Source organism: Halichoerus grypus, chromosome 10, assembly GCF_964656455.1.
Source record: "Halichoerus grypus chromosome 10, mHalGry1.hap1.1, whole genome shotgun sequence".
Lineage (NCBI taxonomy): Eukaryota > Metazoa > Chordata > Mammalia > Carnivora > Phocidae > Halichoerus > Halichoerus grypus.
In genome coordinates, this window is record NC_135721.1 from 100,625,858 (window position 1) to 100,646,417 (window position 20,560).

Sequence of the window (20,560 nt, forward strand, 5' to 3'; positions counted from 1 at the left end):
TCCTGTTTTTATTACTCTGTTTAAGAAAAAGTCAACAAATAGTTCGTTTTAGAAGCTGTTTGTTTTTTCCCTCTTTCTCATCAGCTTTAGATTAATAAAGCTACCTGCTTGTTAATGAAAGCAATAATTAAAATAATTTTGATATCTTAGCATACTTAGAGTAAGAAACCGTATTATCACATAATTTCATTCTATATTTTATTCATCTAATGATGTGTTTGTTGATTTGCACTAGAATAACAAGGTATGAATACTAACATATTAGTAATTTTCTGTAAATGTCTAACTTCTTAAAGGAAGATTAGAAATTGGACAAACATAAATCATTTTATATAAAAATGATTTTATAATGTGCCAGTCTGGTTTTTGTAAGGCATTTGAAAACTAAATTGTTTGCATCTGTAAGAGCTGTTAATAGAGGTCTCATAATAGATCCCCAGAGGTACAGTATACCCTATAGCCTTGCAAACAGTTCTTATTTTATTTTATGCTTTCAGCAAAGGACATTAAATGGGTAATACAGGTTGTAGTTTATAGTGAAAGAGTAATGTTTTGCAGATCTTTGCCTTGGCTTGGTGTTTTCAAATTTTGTTAATAGGGTTTACATGTCATGATGGGGATGTAGTTCCTACATCTTGGCCTTTCCACCTTCTCTTTGTTGGGTCAAGCAGTCAGAGGGATCTTAATTTGTAAAACTTCTGTCTCTTTTGAAAGTTATGGGCGCCTGGGTGGCTCAGTTAAGTGGCTGCCTTCAGCTCAGGTCATGATCCCAGCGTCCTGGGATCGAGTCTTGCATCAGGCTCCTTGCTCAGCGGAGAGCCTGCTTCTCCCTCTCCCTCTGCCTGCCTGCTGCTCCCCCTGCTTGTGCTCTCTCTCTCTCACTCTCTCTCTGTGTCAAATAAATAAATAAAAAATCTTAAAAAAAAAAAAAGAATTCAGTTTAAAAAAAAAGCTATGGGTCAACAAAAATATTTTGCTTTTAAAATTTCATCTTTTAGAAGCTGAAAATGCTATTGCTTGAGTTTATTTCATTTCTCTTGTTTTAATTGTGAAAAGATTGGATTCTTAATACTCTGTTACATTATTCTGGCATTTCTCTATAAGTGTAACTTGTAAGAATCAATAAGCATCAGCTTAAGAGGGTATAGTTCACAATGATCAACTCTTCAATTTATATCTAGTTGTAATTAGCTCCTGTTCATTCATTCTACAAATATTTATTCAGTACCTACTAAGTGCCAGACATTACGTTAGACATCAGGATACAACACCCAGAAAGACAAATTACTGTACTACGGGCTTAACATTCTATGGAGAGAATTAGACAAACAAAAAGTACGTATAATGTCAGGTAGTGAAAGTGCCATAAAGAAGCGTAAGATAGGGGTGCCTGGGTGGCTCAGTCGTTAAGCTAGTCTGCCTTTGGCTCAGGTCATGATCTCAGGGTCCTGGGATCGAGCCCCATATCGGGCTCCCTGCTCAGCGGAAAGCCTGCTTCTCCCTCTCCCACTCCCCCTGCTTGTGTTCCTTCTCTCACTCTCTGTCAAATAAATAAAATCTTAAAAAAAAAACATAAGATAGTAAGAGGAAAAAAAAGGTTGGGAAAGTTGGCGAAATGCTAATAACTTAATAAGGGGAGAGCCTTCTGATACCATTTGAGCAGAGACCTAAATGAAATGGAGGAGAAACCCATGTGAAGATGTTGGGGAAGGGAGTTTTTGGTTAGAGGGAAAAGTACCCTATTATCCCTTCTTATTCCACTTTATTCTTCTTCATAACACATCACTATAGGACATCAGCTATTTATACACATGTGTATATATGTGTTTCTGCACACACATGTGCACACAGTCTTTATTTATTGACTTTTTCTCCTACTAGAGCCACTCACTAAACTCAGCATTTCAAAGGAGTAAATGAACAAATGTAAAAGCCCTGAGGTGGGAATGTTCTCTCTGTGCTCATGAAATTGCAAGGAAGTCAATGTGGCTGGTACATAGGATGTGTGAGGGAGGGAGGGGCCAGATCATGTAGGGCCTTGTAAACCTTGGAAATTAGGACTTTAGATTTTATTCTAAGTATTATTGGAAACATTGTAAGTTTTTGAACATGAGAATAACAGGGTCTGACAGATTTTAGGATTGCTTGCTACTGATTGGGCATAATGATTTCTAGTTGTACAAAATGATTCAGGTCAGAAAACAACAAATGACCATTTAAAAAACTTATGTATATTTTTTTATAAGGAGAAAGTTAGTATATTGGTGATTAGTTTATATCAAGTGAGAAGTATACTTTTTTGTCAGTTTTATCAAAATATAATATACAACAAAATTAGCCAATTTTAAGTGAATAATTTGATGTTATGACAAATGTATACAATCATGTAACCACCAATACAATCATATATAATATTTCCATCACCTCCAAAATTCCCTCTTAATGCCTATCTGCAGGGGATCCCTTTCTTTCAGTGGCCCCTGGCAACCATTGTCTGCTTTTTATCATAATTTGGCCTTTTCTAGAATTTGGATTAAATAGAATCATATTATATGTGGTCTTTTGTGAGTGGCTTCTTTCCCTTAGCATGATGCTTTTGATATTCCTTCCTATTGTTGGGAAATTAGAGGTTTGTTCCTTAATTGCTGAGTAGTATTTCATTGTGTTGATACATCATAATTTGTTTATCCATTTACCAGTTGATGGGCATTTGGGTTGTTTCCAGTTTTTGGCTGTTCTGATTAAAGCTGATATAAACATTTCTATTCAAGTCTTTATATGGACATGTGCTTTCATTTTTCTTGGATAAATAGGAGTAGAATTTCTGGATCTATGGTAAGTATATGCTTAACAGTAAAGAAACTGCCAAGCTATTGCTATTTTCATTCTCATTAGCAATGGATGAAAGTTGCAGTTGTTCCACATTCTTGCCAATACTTGCTATTGTCTGTTTTCTTAATTTTAGCCATTTTTATTATTTTATTTTATTTCATTTTATTTTAAGCCATTTTAGAGGTTATGTAGTGGTTTTAACTTGCATTTCCCTAATGGCTAATGATGTTATGCATCTTTTCATATGTTATTTGCAATCAGTACATAAAATTGTTTGCTATTAAAAACTCTGGATTGTTTTGTCTTACTAAGTTGTGTGGATTTTTTATATATTCTGGATATGTCCTTTACCTTTATGTATGTTTTGTAAGAATTTTTCTCCCAAGCTGTGGGTTGATTTTTCTTTAAAGAAAGTTTTAATTTTAGAACAGTTTTAGATTTACAGAAAAATTAAGAGAATTACCATATACCCAACAGCTGATTTCCCCTATTATTAATGTTTACATTACTATGGTGTATTTTTTACAATTAATGAACCTGATTTGACCCATTAAAATTAACTGAAGTCCATACTTCATTCGGAATTCCTTCATTTTTACCTAATGCAAATGCTTTTTCTGTTCCAAAGTGTTTTTCACCTTAGATTATTATATTTTTCATCTTAGAAGTTCAATTTATTTATTTTTTTTATAGCTTCCTTTTCTTTCCTTTTTACCCTCATGTTTTCCTATACCTATGTGAACATATAGAGTATGTTTATGAGAGCTATTTTAACATTGTTAGCTAGCATTGGAATTGTTAGCTAATTCTATCATCTGTGTCATTTCTGGATTTCTTTTCATTGTAATTTCTTCCGGTTATGAGCCATAGTTTTCTGCTTATTTATATGTCTGGTCATCTTTGGTTTTATACTAATCATTGTGAATTTTATATCTTTGGGAGTTGGCTATTGTTGAACTTTGTTTTGGGACACTTGTTCATGTAAATCATTTTGATTTTTTTGAGGCTTCCTTTACAACTTTATTAGTGCCAGTCTAGAGTAAACTTTCTAAGGCTAATTCGGCCTAATTTTTGTGGCATTACCTCCTGAGACTTTCCCTGATAGCCTCACTCTGGCTGATGGGAAGATGAACTATTCTCACCTCTGTGTGAGCTCCAGAAATTGTTCAGCTTACTGTTTTCCAGAGCTTCTTTCTATGGTCTTGGTAGTTTCCTAATAAATATATGCAGACTAATACTTATTTAAAGACTCAGAATCTCTGGAGTTCCCTTTGTAGCTCTTTCCTTTTTGTACCCTATACTAGCCTTCCTAGCCTCCTTGAACTCATAACTGTCTCCTCCTGGAAGAATGTTGGCTGTCTTTTGGCTTTCTCTTTCCTGTGCTATGGCCTGGAAAATATCTCTGGGAATTAAGTTGAGGCATCTTGATTTGTGTCTCTTCTTTCAGGATCACAGTCCAGTGCTGGTTATTGATTGAAGTCCATTTGTTACATATTTTGCCTGATTTTCTAATTAGAAAGATAAATATCATCCCTATTATGCCATAGTCAGAAGCAGAAGTTCAGTAAACATACTTTTGAAGTTATAAATATATATATATGCATTTTTTATAAATACATATATAAATATATAAATATGTATATATGTATTTTATATATTTTTTAAATATATTTTTAAATTTTTAAGTAATCTCTGTGCCAAACGTGGGGCTCAAACTTACAACCCCCAGATGGAGTCGCACACTACTGACTGAGCCAGCCAGGTGCCCCTGAAATTATTAATGTATTTTGAAGTAGGAGAAATATTTTTGAAAAAAATTGCTAAGATATCTTTTAATTTTCTTATATACTTTTTCTTATGTATTTTTAAAATGTCAAATTTAAAGCATCATGCAGTAGTCATTTTCAGGATAACTTTGTTCAGTTTGTGATTTCTAATTGGATTATGTTAAAAATTTTGCAGAACTGATTAGCTGATATATTCCATTTCAAAGATTGTTGAGATAGTGTATACACTGGTACAATCTTGCATGTGTATTTTGGGAATTACTACATATAGGTAGCTGCTTTACATTTTTCTCACATTTCAGTTCCTTTTCCACACTTTGAAGATATACATGACTAGGCAAGGGAGGTTATATGCAGTAAAAAAAACACCCAAAAAACCAAAAACCCCAAACCTTTGTAATGTGGTAATTTACTTGCTTATAATCTCTTTTGCTCTGTTCTCAAAATATGAAAAGATCCAGGGCAAGAATTCAGTCTTCATCTGTTTTTAAACCATAATTTTTCTTTGGTTGTGATCTCTTTCCCCAGATTTAATTATGAACGGATTTAGCTAGAAATATTAAGTTGGAAGTCCTTATTCAAAATCCTTATGCTTAATTATGCATACTCTTTCCTCCATCTCATAAAACGCCTTTTCTTATTCATGGTTTTATTTATTTCTCAAGTTTCACAGTTCTAATCCTTTCCCTTCTCTCTCTCTCTCTCTTTTTTCTATTCCTACTACTATCATTTCCATGCCAGGTAGTTAGTATTTCAAGCCTATGTTGTAAAATAGCCCTCAGTTTGGTCTCACTGATTTCATTCTCCTCTCCTTCCTTCTCATACAACGTGTACATGTCTGTTTGTTTCCTTGACCAAAACACCCATCTCGATTCTCTCTTATACAGAAATCTTGACTGGCTTCTCAATGTTTTTTTAATCAGGTTCAGATTCTGATGAATAGTATGTCTCAATCTTCAGATTTGGCTCCAGTAAATCCTTTTTGCTGAATGTATCTTCTGTGGCTCTGACACTTTCCCATTGCCTGTATGTTGCTCACATCATTTCCACCAACTGGAATTTTCTAGCTTCCTGGCTATGTTCAGGAAGCCTGCTGTTAACTTCTCTGTCTCATAGTGGGCCATTTCCTTTTGGGTGCTGAAAGCATTTATTATCTCATTATTAACTCATTTCTATATAATTATATAGCCTTTTTTTCCCCATCCTGTGATCTTATTTTTGAAATTCTGTGGACTGTTCGGTTATTTAACTGCATTAGGACAAAAACTCTGTTCTCCAATCTCTGACCCCTTTGCTCTAGTTATAGGTACACATTAAGAAGGTTTAATGTTGTGGTCAGTTTTCTTGGATCTTGCAGAAATACAGGAAACTGGGGACATTTGTAGATGATATGAGGCATTTGGTGATCTATAGGTTGATCCAGATTTGCTGTAGTTTCTTAGATAATATTGGTCTTACCTTAGAACAGAGTTAATTTTCTGGATTGACTCAGTATTCTAGAATGTGAGGTAGAGTTGTTCATTTTTATGGACTTTATTTTGGAGTACGCCTTTCATCTATGCAGTGACTCTAAGGAGCGTCAATCTAATCTTTCCATCCCCGGCTCTTTCTTTCTTTCTTTCTTTCTTTCTTTTCTTTCTTTCCTTTCCTTTCCTTTCCTTTCCTTTTCTTTCTTTCTTTCTTTCTTTCTTTCTTTCTTTCTTTCTTTCTTTCTTTCTTTCTTTCTTTCTTTCTTTCTTTTTCTTTCTTTCTTTCTTTCTTTCTTTCTTTCTTTCTTTCTTTCTTTCTTTCTTTCTTTCTTCTTTCTTTCCTTCCTTCCTTCCTTCCTTCCTTCCTTCCTTCCTTCCTTCCTTCCTTCTTTCTCTTTCTTTCTTTCTCTTTCTCTTTCTTTCTTTCTTTCTTTCTTTCTTTCTTTCTTTCTTTCTTTCTTTCTTATGAAGTCTTTTGGGAGTTTGTCCCCATGATGTTTATTTTTATTGTAAGATTTTATATTGTTAGATTTTTTTTTCCATATCTGTGGTTGGAAATCATGTATGATATTATATTGACATAACAAGACTAGTGGTATATATTTTTAAAAACTTTATTCACAGTATTAGAAAAATAAGATAGTGTCTTTCTTTTAGATTGCAAATACATGGCTGACTTTTTTTTTTTCATTTTTTAAATTTAAATTAAATTAGCCAACATATAATACATCATTAGTTTTTGATGTAATGTTCAATTATTCATTAGTTGCATATATGACCCAGTGCTCATCACATTGTGTGCCCTTCTGATTCCAGGCCTTTATGTTCTGTGTAGTCTGCTGATACAAGCTTTTTTTTCCTTCATGGTATCTTTTTTTTTTATTTATTTTTTAAAAAGATTTTATTTATTAGAGAGAGAGAGAAAGAGAGGGGGGAGAGGGAAGGGAGAGGGAGAGAATCTCAAGCAGGCTCCATGCTTAGCGTGGAGTCTGATGTGGGGCTTGATCTCACAATCCTGAGATCGTGACCTGAGCCGAAATCAAGAGTCGGACGCTCAACCAACTGGGCAGCCCAGGTGCCCCTTCATGATATCTTTTTAAAGATATAATTCATATACCGTAAAATTCACTTTTATAGCATACATTTCACTTGTTTTTAGTATATTCATAAAGTTCTGCAGCTGTCACACCATCTACTTTTAGTTCATCTGAATCACCGCAAAAAGAAACACAGTACATATTAGCTGTCACTCCCCATTCCTCCTTCTGCAACCCCTGGCAATGACTAATCTACTTTATGGATTTGCCTTTCTCGAAATTTCATATAAATTGGATCATCTGGTATGTGATCTTTTGTGACTGACTTCTTTGATTAGCATTATGTTTTTAAGGTTCATCCATATTTTGCCATACATCAGTACTTCATTACTTTTTATTGCTGATTAATACTCCATTGTATAGATATACCATGTTTTACTTACCCATTCATCAGTTGGTGGGCATTTGAGTTGTTTCCAGAAATGCTGGCATATGAGTATTAAGTAAGCTGTTGTGAATATATGGGTACAAGTTTTGTTTAGACAATTCACTTCTCTTGGGTATATACCTAGAAGTGGAACTGTCGGGTCAAATGGTAACTTTATGTTTAAGTTTTTGAGGGGTTTCCAGATGTTTTCCAAAGTGGCTGTACCATTTTACATTCCCATCAGCAGTGTGTAAGGGTTCTAATTTCTTTATATCCTTGCCAACACATCTGTCTTTATGATTCTTTTTGATGTTATTTTAAGTGGAATTGTGGGTGTGAAGTAGTAGTTTGTTGTGGTTTTGATTTGCCTTTCCTTGATGAGTAATGATGTTGAGCATCTTTTCATGTGCTTATTGGCCATTTATATACCTTCTTTGGAGAAACGTTCATTCATATCCTTTATCCATTTTAAAATTGTGTTTTTATTTTAGAATTGTGGGAAGTTTTTATATATCCTGGATACAAATTTCTTACGGATAAATGATTTACAGTCCCCCTGCCCCCATTCTGAGTGTTTTTTTTTTTTTTACTTTTATTGTGTACTTTAAAACTCAAAAGTTTTAATTTGATGACATCCAAATTCTAGTTTTTTCTTTGTTGCTTGTGCTTTTAGTTTCATATCTAGGAAACCACTGTCTAATCTGAGGTCATAAACATTTGCCGTAATGTTTTCTTTGAATGGTTTTATAGTTTTAACTCATATTTAGGTCTTTGATCCACTTGGAGTTAATTTTTGTACATGGTATGAGATAGAATCCAACTTTGTTCTCTTGGATTGAATATCCATAGTCCCAGCTCCACTTACAGAAAATACTACCCTTTGTTATTGAATTGTTCTGGCATCGTTGTTGAATTGACCATAAATATAACGCTTGTATCTGGACACTCAGTTCTATTGCATTGATCTATATGTCTGTCCTTAGCTATATCACACAGTCTTGATTACTGTAGTTGTGTAGTAAGTTATAAAACTTAGAAGTGTGAACCCTCCGATTTTATTTTTCTTTTGAAGATTGTGATTCTGAGTCCCTTGCATTTCCTTATGAACTTTAGGGTTAGTTTGTCAGTTTCTGCAAAAAAGGTAGTTAGGATTTGATATGGGATTGTGTTGAAGCTGATCAATTTTGGAGAGTATTGCTATCTTAAAGACATTAAACCTTTTGATCTATGTACATGGGTGTCCTTACATTTATTTAGGTCTTCTTTAATTTTTTCTTAACATGTTTTATAGTTTTCAGTGTATGAATCTTCTACTTCTTTTGTTGAATTTATTCCTAAGTATTTTATTCTTTTTGATGTTATTGTAAGTGGAATTGTTTTCTGAATTTGATCTTCACATTGTTCATTGCTAATATGTAGAAATAACAGTTGATTTTTGTATATTGATCTTGTATCTTGAAACCCTTTTGAACTTGTTTATCAGTCCTAATAGTTTTTTAGTGGAGTCCTTAGGACTTTCTGTATACAAGATCATGTCCTCTTCTACTAAGAGATAATTTTACTTTTTCTTTTCCAATATAGACGCTCATTATTTCTTTTTCTTGCCTAATTGTTTTGTCCAGAATATCCAGTATAATGTTGAATAGAAGTGATGAGAGTGAACATTGCTGTATTATCCCTGATCTTAAGGGAAAACATTCAGTTTTTCACCATTAATTATTATGTTCGCTCTGGACTTTTTGTAGATGTCCTTTATCATATCATATATAGGAAGTTCCCTTCTATTTCTAGTTTGTTGAGTGCTTTTCTCATGAAAGGGTGTTGGATTTTGTTAAATGCTTTTTTTGTGTTTATTAGTATGATCCTGTTTTTTCTATTTAGTTTATTTTTTTTTATTTTTTTCTTTATTAACATGGTGTATTACATTAAGTTTCACGTATTAAAACCAAACTTGCTTCCCTGGGATCCCTCTCGTTCATGGTGTATAAGACTTCTATGTTTTGCTGCATTTGGTTTGCTAGCATTTTCTTGAGGATTTTTGCGTCTATAGTCTCAAGACATATTAGCCTGTAGTTTTCTTTCCTCATGATGTCTTTGTCTTATTTTGGAATCAGGGTGTAGTACTGGTATCGTGCAAGGAATCGAGAGTGTTCTTTCCCTTTCTAGTTTTTGGAACAGTTATAAAGGATTGACATTAAATCTTCTTTAAGACTAATGGTATTTTAATTTTTGTTTTTATCTCTTAGGATTCTCCTTTTACAAATGCAGGAATGGGATCTAATCTAAATCTCTTGGGTGAAATTGAGTGTGATGCCAGCATAATGGATGGAAAATCCTTAAATTTTGGAGCTGTTGGAGCACTGAGTGGTATGTGGACATTATAACACATTATCTCTATTCTCTAAAGAACTATGAATATTACCATATGATGCCTCCTAAAGACTTAGTCAATCTAGTGTTTTCTACCATTCTTGCTTGGAGTAGTATTGAAAACAACATTGTTTTCTCTTACTGAATTTAAAACATGAAGTCTTAGCTTTGAAAAGTTTTAAAGAAAATAGTAAAAAAGCTTATGTTCAAGTCTTTGTTAGAGGTTGATCATTCTCCTCCATCCCATTGAAATTATAGACATTTAACCTGTGAGTTAGCATATTCTATTAATTTTATGATTATTTGAAATACACAAATAATATATTTTTTTGTTAGAAAATTCAAATGATGTAAATAAAATTTGCTGTTGCTCTTCCAAATCTTTCCTTCTCATCCCTTTCTCCTTGAAGGGGTTTAACCAGTAAAATACAGTGCATTTATCTATATTTTTGTGTAATAGAAACGCAGTTTCACACATGTATTTTTTAAAAAATATATGTACGTATTATTATGAAACTTTCTTTTTTCTTTAACTAGGATGTTTTAGAGATTTTTCCCACATCAATACATATAAGATACATCTAATATTTTACAAATACACATGAAATGCACATATTTTAATTATAAAGCTGCATGAATTTTTAAATGTATACAGCTATGTAAACCATTACCCAGGTCAAGCTATAAGACATTTCCATGTCAAAATACAGAACATTTCCAGGGTGCCTGGGTGGTTCCGTTGGTTGAGCATCAGATTCTTGATTTCAGCTCAGGTTATGATCTCAGGGTCCTAGGATCTAGCCCCATGTTGGGTTCCTCGCTCCGCACTAGCACGGAGTCTGCTTGTTCCTCTTCCTCCCCTGTTTGTGCATGCTTTCTCTCTCTCAAATAAATAAATAAAATCTTAAAAAAATACAGAACATTTCTATAATCCCAGAAGAGTTCTTTATGCCTCTTCCTAGTCCATACCTCTTATACTCTGCTCCTGCCTTCCCTCCTCCTCCTGTTCTCCCTTAATTTTGACTTTAGGTACCATAGATTAATTTGCTTGTTCCTGAAATTTATATGAGTGGAATGATACACCTCTGTGTCTGTTTTTTTTTTTTTTTTTTTTGCTTAATACTATGCCTGTGAGATTGACCCATGTTTTGTGTCACAGTAATTTTTTCTTTTTATTACTTAGTAGTATTTTATTGCATGAATATATAATATATAATAAATTATCTGTTCTCCTTTAGAGGATATTTGAATAGTTTCTAGTTTTTGACTGCGCCAGTGAATATTCTTGTACATGTCTTTGATAGACATATGTACTTAATTCTCTTGGTTATAAACCTAAGATTTGGAATGATAAGTTTATCATTAAGATCCTATCCTTAAGATCAGGGATAATACAGCAGTGTTCACTCTCATCACTTCTGTTCAACATTATACTAGATGATAAGTTTAGGTACATAATGTGCTTTGCTTTAGTTGATACTGCTGGACAGTTTTCAAAAGTAGTTGTTACAATCTATACTCCCACCAGCAGTGTATGAGCATTTTAGTTACTCTACATCAGGGCCAACATTTGGTATTGCTATTCTTTTTAAAATTCATCCATTTTGGGGTGCCTGGGTGGCTCAGTTGGTTAAGCGTCTGCCTTTGGCTCAAATCATGATCCCAGGATCCTGGGATTGAGCCCCACATTGGGCTCCCTGCTGGTGGGGAGCCTGCTTCTCCCTTTCCCTCTGCCTGCCGCTCCCCCTGCTTGTGCTCTCTCTCTCTTATAAATGAATAAAATCTTTAAAAAAAATAAAATTCATCCGTTTTGGTATGTGTGCAGTGGCATTATTGTTTTAATTTGAGTTTCTCTGGTGACTAATGATACTGAGAACCTTTTGATATACCTGTTGGCCATTTAGATATTCTTGTTGTGCAGTGTATGTTCAAAAGTCTTTTGCATATTTTTTATTGGATTATCTTTTTTCATTGATTTGTTCAAATACTTTATATATTTTAGATACAGATCCTTTGTCAGATACTGTATTATGTATATCTCCTCCTAGTCTGTGGATGACCTTTTCACTCTTTTAATGCTGTCTTCTGATGAACTGAAGTTTTTAACTCTTACGTAGTTTAAATTACCAACCTTTTATTTTATGGTTATTTTTAAAATATTTTATTTAAGAAATCTTTGTCTACCCAAAGTTATGAAGATTGTCTCTGTTGTTTTCTTTTAATAGTTCTGTTTTTTTTTTTTTTTTTTAATGTAAGCTTTACACCCAATGTGGGGCTTGAACTCATGACCTGGAGATCAAGAGTCGCATGCTCTCCTGACTGAGCCCACCAGGCATCCCTAATAGGTTTTTTGTTTTTGTTTTTGTTTAGTTCTATTGTTTTTTACCCTTCACATTTAGCTCTCTTATCAAGCTCAGATTAATGTTAGTGTATGTGAGATAGGAGCTGACATTACTTTTTTTTCTCTTACGGATATCCAGATGGTTCATTGCCATTGTTAATAGAAAGGACAGTGTTCTCCTCACATAACTGTGTTGGTAAATCAGGTGACTGACTATACGTGCAATGGCTTGTTTCTGTACCCTCTATTCTATTCCATTGTCCTATTTATTGCCAATGCCATACTGTCTTGATTACTATAGCTTTATATTCTTTGTATCTGCTGATATGTATGTATATTCTTGATAACTGGTACTATAAGATTTTTAACTTCCTTTTTTTTTTTCCTTTAAGATTATATTGGCTATTCTAGGTGTTTGGCCATTTTCATAAAATTTTTGAGTCAGCTTGTCAATGTCCATAATAAAACCCTGCTGGGATTTTGGTTGTTATTGCATTGAATATATAGAATCATTTGTGGACAATTGATGTCTTAACAATATTGAATATTCCAGCCTACAAACATAGAATATGTATATTTATATAAACATTACTCTTTTTTTCTCAGCATTGTTTTATGGTTTTCAGTATAAATGTCATGTATATCTTTTATTAGATTTATTCTAGATACTTAGTTTTTTGATGTTATTATACAGTATATATATTTAGAATGTCAATATCTAATTGTTTTATTAAATTTAGAAATATAATTGAATTTTGTATATTGGCCTTGAATTCACTAGCCTTGATGAAGTTATTCTATCACTTATTCTAGCATTTGAAAAAATAGGTTCCCATGGAATTTCTATATACACAATTATATTACCTATGACTCATGCAATTTTGCTTTGTCCTTTCCAATATGTAAACTTTTCATTTGGCCATGACATTCAGTGCAATGTTGAATATAAGTGGTGTTAATGTACATCTTTGCTTTGTTCCTGATCTTAGAAGGAGAGCATTAAATATTTCACCATTCTGTATGCTCTGCTAGCTTTTGGACTGTCATAGATATTCTTTATCAGATTGAGGAAGTTCCCTTCTAATCTTAGTTTGCTGATAGTTTTTATTATAAATGGGTATTGAATTATCATTAAGTGCTTTTCTGTGTCTGTTGAGATAAAGATTTTTCTCCTTTATTTTGTTAAATATGAAATTTGTGATTGATTTTTGAATGTTCCCTTGGCATAAAGTCTTCTCGGTCATATTTTTATCTTTTTATATTCTGCTGGGTTCAAGTTGTTGATGTTTAAGATTTTGACATCTATGTTCATGTAATAGATTGGCCTTAATTTTCCTTTCTTGTAATATTATTTTCAGGTTTTGGAATCATGTTATGGCTGACCTCACAAAATGAATTGGGGATTTTTTTTTCCTCTTTGAAAGAATTTGCATGTGATTGGAATGATTTCTTCTGAGAATTCATTAGTTATTCTAAATTAGTGGAGTTTTCTTTTTGGGAAGTTTCAAAAAATGGATTCAATTTCTTTAACAATTATAAGATTATATTTTCCTCTCATGTGTCTTTGTAAAGGAATTTGTCTTTTTCATAGGAGTTGTCAAATTTATTTACCTAAGGACTTTTTAGTTAGCTTTTTTTTTTTGATTTCTAGTTTAATTTCACTGTGGTCAGAGAACATCCTCTATATGATTCCAGTCCCTTGAAGCTTTTTGAGACTTGCTTTATGGCCCAGTTTATGGTATGTTTTGTTAAGCATTCCATGTGAACTTTAAAAGAGTATATGTTTTGTAGTTGTTGGGTGTATGTTCTATATGTGCCAGTTTGGTCAGTTTGGTTATTCACTTGTTCCAGTCTTCTTTATCCTTTCTGGTTTCTCTGATAGGTAAGAAAGAGTATATCAATTAGTTTTAATTTTAATTTTAATTTCTTTCATTATGAAATTTTATTAGTAATGAAATTTCATATGTTTAAAGGCCATTAGCATTTCTCTGTGAACTGACTGTTCCATATCTCTTGTGGCTTGCCTTTTAACTTTACTTACAATGTGCTTTATTATATTAGAATTTAAAATTTTTGTCAAACTTATTGTTCTTTTGTGGCTTTTGTATTTTGCATTTCTTAAGGTTTCCCTCATAATTATAAGTATAGTCACCTATCTTTTCTTCTAATACACTTATAATTTATTTTTCATTTACTTCTTTAATGCATTTTTTTTCTGAAATAACCAACAAAACATAATCTTGAATAATAACAATAATAATAACTATTGTTCATTGGGTGACTGTTACATACCATGCATTGTTCTCCAGTAGTTTATATATTCAGTCATTTAGTTCTCACAGTTACCTTTTGAGGACACTACTTTTATCCCCATTTCACAGATAAGGAAACTGAAATGCAGAAGAGATTTAGTAATTTGCCCAAGGTTACTGTATCAGTCTGGGTCCAACTAGGAAATGAATCACATAGTAGATTAAATAGGGGAAGTTTAATATAAAGAACTGTTAAACAGTGATAGGAGAGTAACTATACAAAGATGGAAACAGAACTCAAAATGTATTCTGGGGCAGAGGGAGAATACCCATGTAAGGAAAAACTTGGAAGGAGATTTGGACCTCATTGAAGAAGGTGTGGTTGCAGCCCACTGCCTAGCAGAGAAGTTGCTGGATTACCCAGGCCACAGTCACTGTAAGACCAGGAACAATCCTGCGGGGCACAGGTGAGCTCAGGCCCATAGGTGGGCACATGGGGATGAGGAATCTATGTGAATTGAACCTCTGTTGCACAGGATAAAGATTGGGTTTTTGACTCACCAGACAGCCCTGTCCCCATGGGACACCTCACTTTTTGTGCCTTTGAGGTGGAGAAGGTTTGTGACTTGAGCTGGGCACAGTTCTGTTTTTCTGGGGGCTGTCAGCTAGGCTGCTGTAGCCTGAATCAGGAGCTGGAGAAAACATGTGGTGGCCAAATGCTGGAGAAAGCTGCACCCTGCAGGCACTTAGCACTGGGGAATACCATGTGGGCCAAATAGTGAAGAAAAACAGACACTCTCCAGGCCTGCCCAAGAAGCCACCCGTTCCTCCTACAGTGTGTCTCCAGTGCCCTCTACTGACAAAGCTACCAGTGTGCCAGCTGGCAAAGCAAACATATTTAAAGGGCCCATATCCATTTTCACAGATCAGGCAGTGAAGGGAGAATTTGTAGCTGAGAAGCAGTAGATAGGTACAGTTATAAAACAGTCTGACTCCCATCACTCTGTGTTCTCTCTACCTCTCACATAGAGTCAGTCTTTTTCTACTCATTTGAAATACTGTCTATGTCATGTATTAAATATTCAAATGCTTTTGTGTCTGTGTCTGAACTTTAGCTTTATTCTGTTCCGTTGATGTATTTGTCTGTTTGTACTCAAACCACACTCTTTTAATTAAGAATAGTTGTTAATAAGAAATGGTATCGTGAAGGGTGAATACCTCTTCATTTTTTCCCAAAGTTTTCTCTTCCTGATGAATTTAAGAGTCAGCTTGTTATCCTTTTGAAGTTTGATGGAGAATTTGTAGATTTGAATTTATAACTTAATTGACAATTATCAAAGTCTTTAAATATTACATCATTATATACAGAGATATATTTTAAGAGCTAGTATAGAGATCTGAGCTTTTCCTTTATTTGGTATTTCATACGTTTTTTTGGTGGCGTGTTTTTGTTGTTTAGCTAAATAGTTTTGTTTTGAGTCAATATGGTGGCCTTCGGGGTACCTGAGTAGCTCAGTCAGTTGGGCAGCTGCCTTTGGCTCGGGTCGTGTTCTCAGGGTCCTGGGATGGAGCCCCACATACCACTCCCTGATGAGCCAGGAATCTGCTTCTCTCTCTGTCCTTCTCCCTGCTCATTCTCTCTCTCTCTCTCAAATAAATAAATAAAATCTTAAAAAAAAATGGTGACCTTAATTTGAATTTTAATGATCTTTTTATATCCCACTGCTGATTTTTTTGTGTGTGTTTTTGGTACTGATGGTGCCCTGAGAGGTATCCATTGGTTAGTGGTTAAGGGTGTGGTCTCTGGCATTAGCTGCTTTTTTTTTTTTTTTAATTTTTTTTATTAACATATAATGTATTATTTGTTTCAGGGATACAGGTCTGTGATCCATCAGTCTTACACAATTCACAGCACTCACCATAGCACATACCCTCCCCAATGTCCATCATCCAGCCACCCCATCTGTCCCACCCCCCTCCACTCCAGCAACTCTCAGTTTGTTTCCTGAGATTAAGAGTCTCTTATGGTTTGTCTCCCTCTCTGGTTTTGTCTTGTTTCATTTTTCCCTCCCTTCCCCTATGATTCTCTGTCTTGTTTCTCAAATTCCTCATTTGAGTGATATCATATGATAATTGTCTTTCTCTGATTGACTTATTTTGCTTAGCATAATACCTTCTAGTTCCATCCACGTCATTGCAAATGGCAAGATTTCATATTTTTGATGGCTGCATAATATTCCATTGTATATATATACCACTTCTTCTTTATCTATTCATCTGTTGATGGACATCTAGGCTCTTTCTGTACTTTGGCTATTGTGGACAGTGCTGCTATAAACATTGGGGTGCACGTGCCCCTTCGGATCCCTACATTTGTATCTTTGGGGTAAATACCCAGTAGTGCAATTGCTGGGTCATAGGGTAGCTCTATTGTCAACTTTTTGAGGAACCATCATACTGTTTTCCAGAGTGGCTGCACCAGCTTGCATTTCCACCAACAGTGTAGGAGGGTACCCCTTTCTCCACATCCTCACCAACATCTGTCGTTTCCTGACTTGTTAATTTTAGCATTCTGACTGGTGTGAGGTGGTATCTCATTGAGGTTTTGATTTGGATTTCCCTGATGCCCAGTGATGTTGAGTACTTTTTCATGCGTCTGTTGGCCATTTGGACGTCTTCTTTGCAGAAATGCCTGTTCATGTCTTCTGCCCATTTCTTGATTGGATTATTTGTTCTTTGGGTGTTGAGTTTGATAAGTTCTTTATAGATTTTGGGTACTAGCCCTTTATCTGATATGTCATTTGCAAATATCTTCTCCCATTCTGTCAGTTGTCTTTTAGTTTTATTGACTGTTTCTTTTGCTGTGCAAAAGCTTTTTATCTTGATGAACTCCCGGTAGTTCCTTTTTGCCCTTGCTTCCCTTGCCTTTGGTGATGTTTCTAGGAAGAAGTTGCTGCAGCTGAGGTCGAAGAGGTTGCTGCCTGTGTTCTCCTTTAGGATTTTGATGGACTCCTGTCTCACATTGAGGTCTTTCAACCATTTGGAGTCTATTTTTGTGTGTGGTGTAAGGAAATGGTCCAGTTTCATTCTTCTGCATGTGGCTGTCCAATTTTCCCAACACCATTTGTTGAAGAGACTGTCATTTTTCCATTGGACATTCTTTCCTGCTTTGTCGAAGATGAGTTGACCATAGAGTTGAGGGTCCATTTCTGGGCTCTCTATTCTGTTCCATTGATGTATGTGTCTGTTTTGGTGCCAGTACCATACTGTCTTGATGATGACAGCTTTGTAATAGAGCTGGAAGTCCGGAATTGTGATGCCACCAGCTTTGCTTTTCTTTTTCAACATTGCTCTGGCTATTCGGGGTCTTTTCTGGTTCCATAAATTTTAGGATTATTTGTTCCATTTCTTTGAAGAAAGTTGATTGCTTTGAATGTGTAGATTGCTCTAGGTAACATTGACATTTTCACAATATTTGTTCTTCCAATCTATGAGCATGGAACGTTTTCCATTTCTTTGTGTCTTCCTCAATTTCTTTCATAAGTATTCTGTAGTTTTCTGAGTACAGATTCTTTGCCTCTTTGGTTAGATTTATTCCTAGGTATCTTCTGGTTTTGGGTGCCATTGTAAATGGGATCGACTCCTTAATTTCTCTTTCTTCTGTCTTGTTGTGGTGTATAGGAATGCCACTGATTTCTGTGCATTGATTTTATATCCTGCCACTTGACTGAATTCCTGTATGAGTTCTAGTAGTTTTGGGGTGGGGTCTTTTGGGTTTTCCACATAAAGTATCATATCATCTGCAAAGAGTGAGAGTTTGACTTCTTCTTTGCTGATTTGGATGCCTTTTCTTTCTTTTTGTTGTCTGATTGCTGAGGCTAGGACTTTTAGTACTATGTTGAATAGCAGTGGTGGTAGTGGACAACCCTGCCATGTTCCAGACCTTAGGAGAAAAGCTCTCAGTTTTTCCCCATTGAGAATGATATTTGCTGTGGTTTTTTCATAGATGCCTTTTATGATATTGAAGTATGTACCCTCTATCCCTACACTGTGAAGAGTTTTAATCAAGAAAGGGTGCTGTACTTTGTCATATGCTTTTTCTGCATCTTTTGAGAAGATCATATCGTTCTTGTTCTTTCTTTTATTAATGTATTGTATCACATTGATTAATTTGTAGATGTTGAACCAACCTTGCAGCCCAGGAGTAAATCCCACTTGGTCGTGGTGAATAATCCTTTTAATGTACTGTTGGATCCTATTGGCTAGTATTTTGGTGAGAATTTTTGCATCCATGTTCATCAGGGATATTGGTCTGTAATTCTCCTTTTTGATGGGATCTTTGTCTGGTTTTGGGATCAAGGTAATGCTGGCCTCATAAAATGAGTTTGGAAGTTTTCCTTCCATTTCTGTTTTTTGGAACAGTTTCAGAAGAATAGGTATTAATTCTTCTTGAAATGTTTGGTAGAATTCCCCTGGGAAGCCATCTGGCCCTGGGCTCTTGATGTTGGGAGATTATTGATTACTGCTTCAATTTCCTTAGTGGTTATGGGTTTCTTCAGCTTTTCTATTTCTTCCTGGTTCAGTTTTGGTAGTTTATATGTCTCTAGGAATGCATCCATTTCTTCCAGATTATCTTAATTTGCTGGCATAGAGTTGCTCATAATATGTTCTTATAGTTGTTTGTATTTCTTTTTTGTTGGTTGTGATCGCTCCTCTTTCATTCATGATTTTATTTATTTGGGTCGTTTCTCTTTTCTTTTTGATAAGTCTGGCCAGGGGTTTTCAGTCTTATTAATTCTTTCAAAGAACCAGCTCCTAGTTTCATTGATCTGTTCTACTGTTCTTTTGGTTTCTATTTCATTGATTTCTGCTCTGATCTTTACTATTTCTCTTCTCCTGCTGGGTTTAGGCTTTATTTGCTGTTCTTTCTCCAGCTCCTTTAGGTGTAGGGTTAGGTTGTGTATTTGAGACCTTTCTTGTTTCTTGAGAAAGGCTTGTATTGCTACATACTTTCCTCTTAGGACCGCCTTTGCTGCATCCCAAAGATTTTGAACAGTTGTGTTTTCATTTTCATTTGTTTCCATGAATTTTTTAAATTATTCTTTAATTTTGTGCTTGACCCATTCATTCTTTAGTAGGATGCTCTTTAGCCTCCATGTATTTGAGTTCTTTCTGACTTTCCTCTTGTGATTGAGTTCTAGTTTCAAAGCATTGTGGTCCGAAAATATGCAGGGAATGATCTCAGTCTTTTGGTACCAGTTGAGACCTTATTTGTGACCCAGGATGTGATCTATTCTGGAGAATGTTCCATGTGCAGTAGAGAAGAATGTGTATTCTGTTGCTTTGGGATGGAATGTTCTGAATATATCTTAAAGTCTTATCTGGTCCAGTGTGTCATTTAAAGCCTTTATTTCCTTGTTGATCTTTTGCTTAGATGATCTGTCCATTTCAGTGAGGGAATGTGAAAGTCCCCTACTATCATTGTATTCTTGTCAATGTGTTTCTTTGATTTTGTTACTAATTGGCTCATATAATTGGCTGTTCCCATGTTAGGGGCATAGATATTTACAGTTTTAGATCTTCTTGTTGGATAGACCCTTTAAGTAGGATGTAGTGTCCTTCCGCATCTCTTATTATATTCTTTGGTTTAAAATCTAGTTTGTCTGATATAAGGATTGCCACCCCAGCTTTCTTTTGGTGTCCATTAGCATGGTAAATGGTTTTCCACCCCCTCATTTTAAATCTGGAGGTCTCTTTTGGTCTAAAATGAGTCTCTTGCAGACAGCATATCGATGGGTCTTGTTTTTTTATTCAATCTGATATGCTATGTCTTTATTTATTCATTTATTTATTTTCAAGATTTTATTTATTCATTTGAGAGAGAGGATACAGAGAGAGACCATGAACAGGAGGAGAGGCAGAGGGAGAGGGAGAAGCAGGCTCCCTGCTGAGCCAGGAGCCCGATGTGGGGCTCAATCCCAGGACCCTAGGATCATGACCTGAGCCAAAGGCAGACATTTAACCATCTGAGCCACCCAGGAGCCC

General features: G+C 34.8%; 1 protein-coding gene across 9 annotated transcripts in view; it reads left to right on the forward strand.

Annotated features, from left to right (window-relative positions):
• The window catches only part of TASP1 (taspase 1), a 295,816-nt gene that overhangs the window by 29,236 nt on the left and 246,020 nt on the right, over positions 1-20,560 (forward strand). For all 9 annotated transcript variants that reach the window (XR_013441943.1, XR_013441945.1, XR_013441944.1 and 6 more), the window contains exon 5: positions 9,799-9,919. Coding sequence is in view for 6 of the 9 variants with exons in the window: in XM_078056923.1 (XP_077913049.1) it covers positions 9,799-9,919 (121 nt within the window). In the remaining 3 variants the exon portion in view is untranslated. The remainder of the gene's footprint in view (positions 1-9,798; positions 9,920-20,560) is intronic.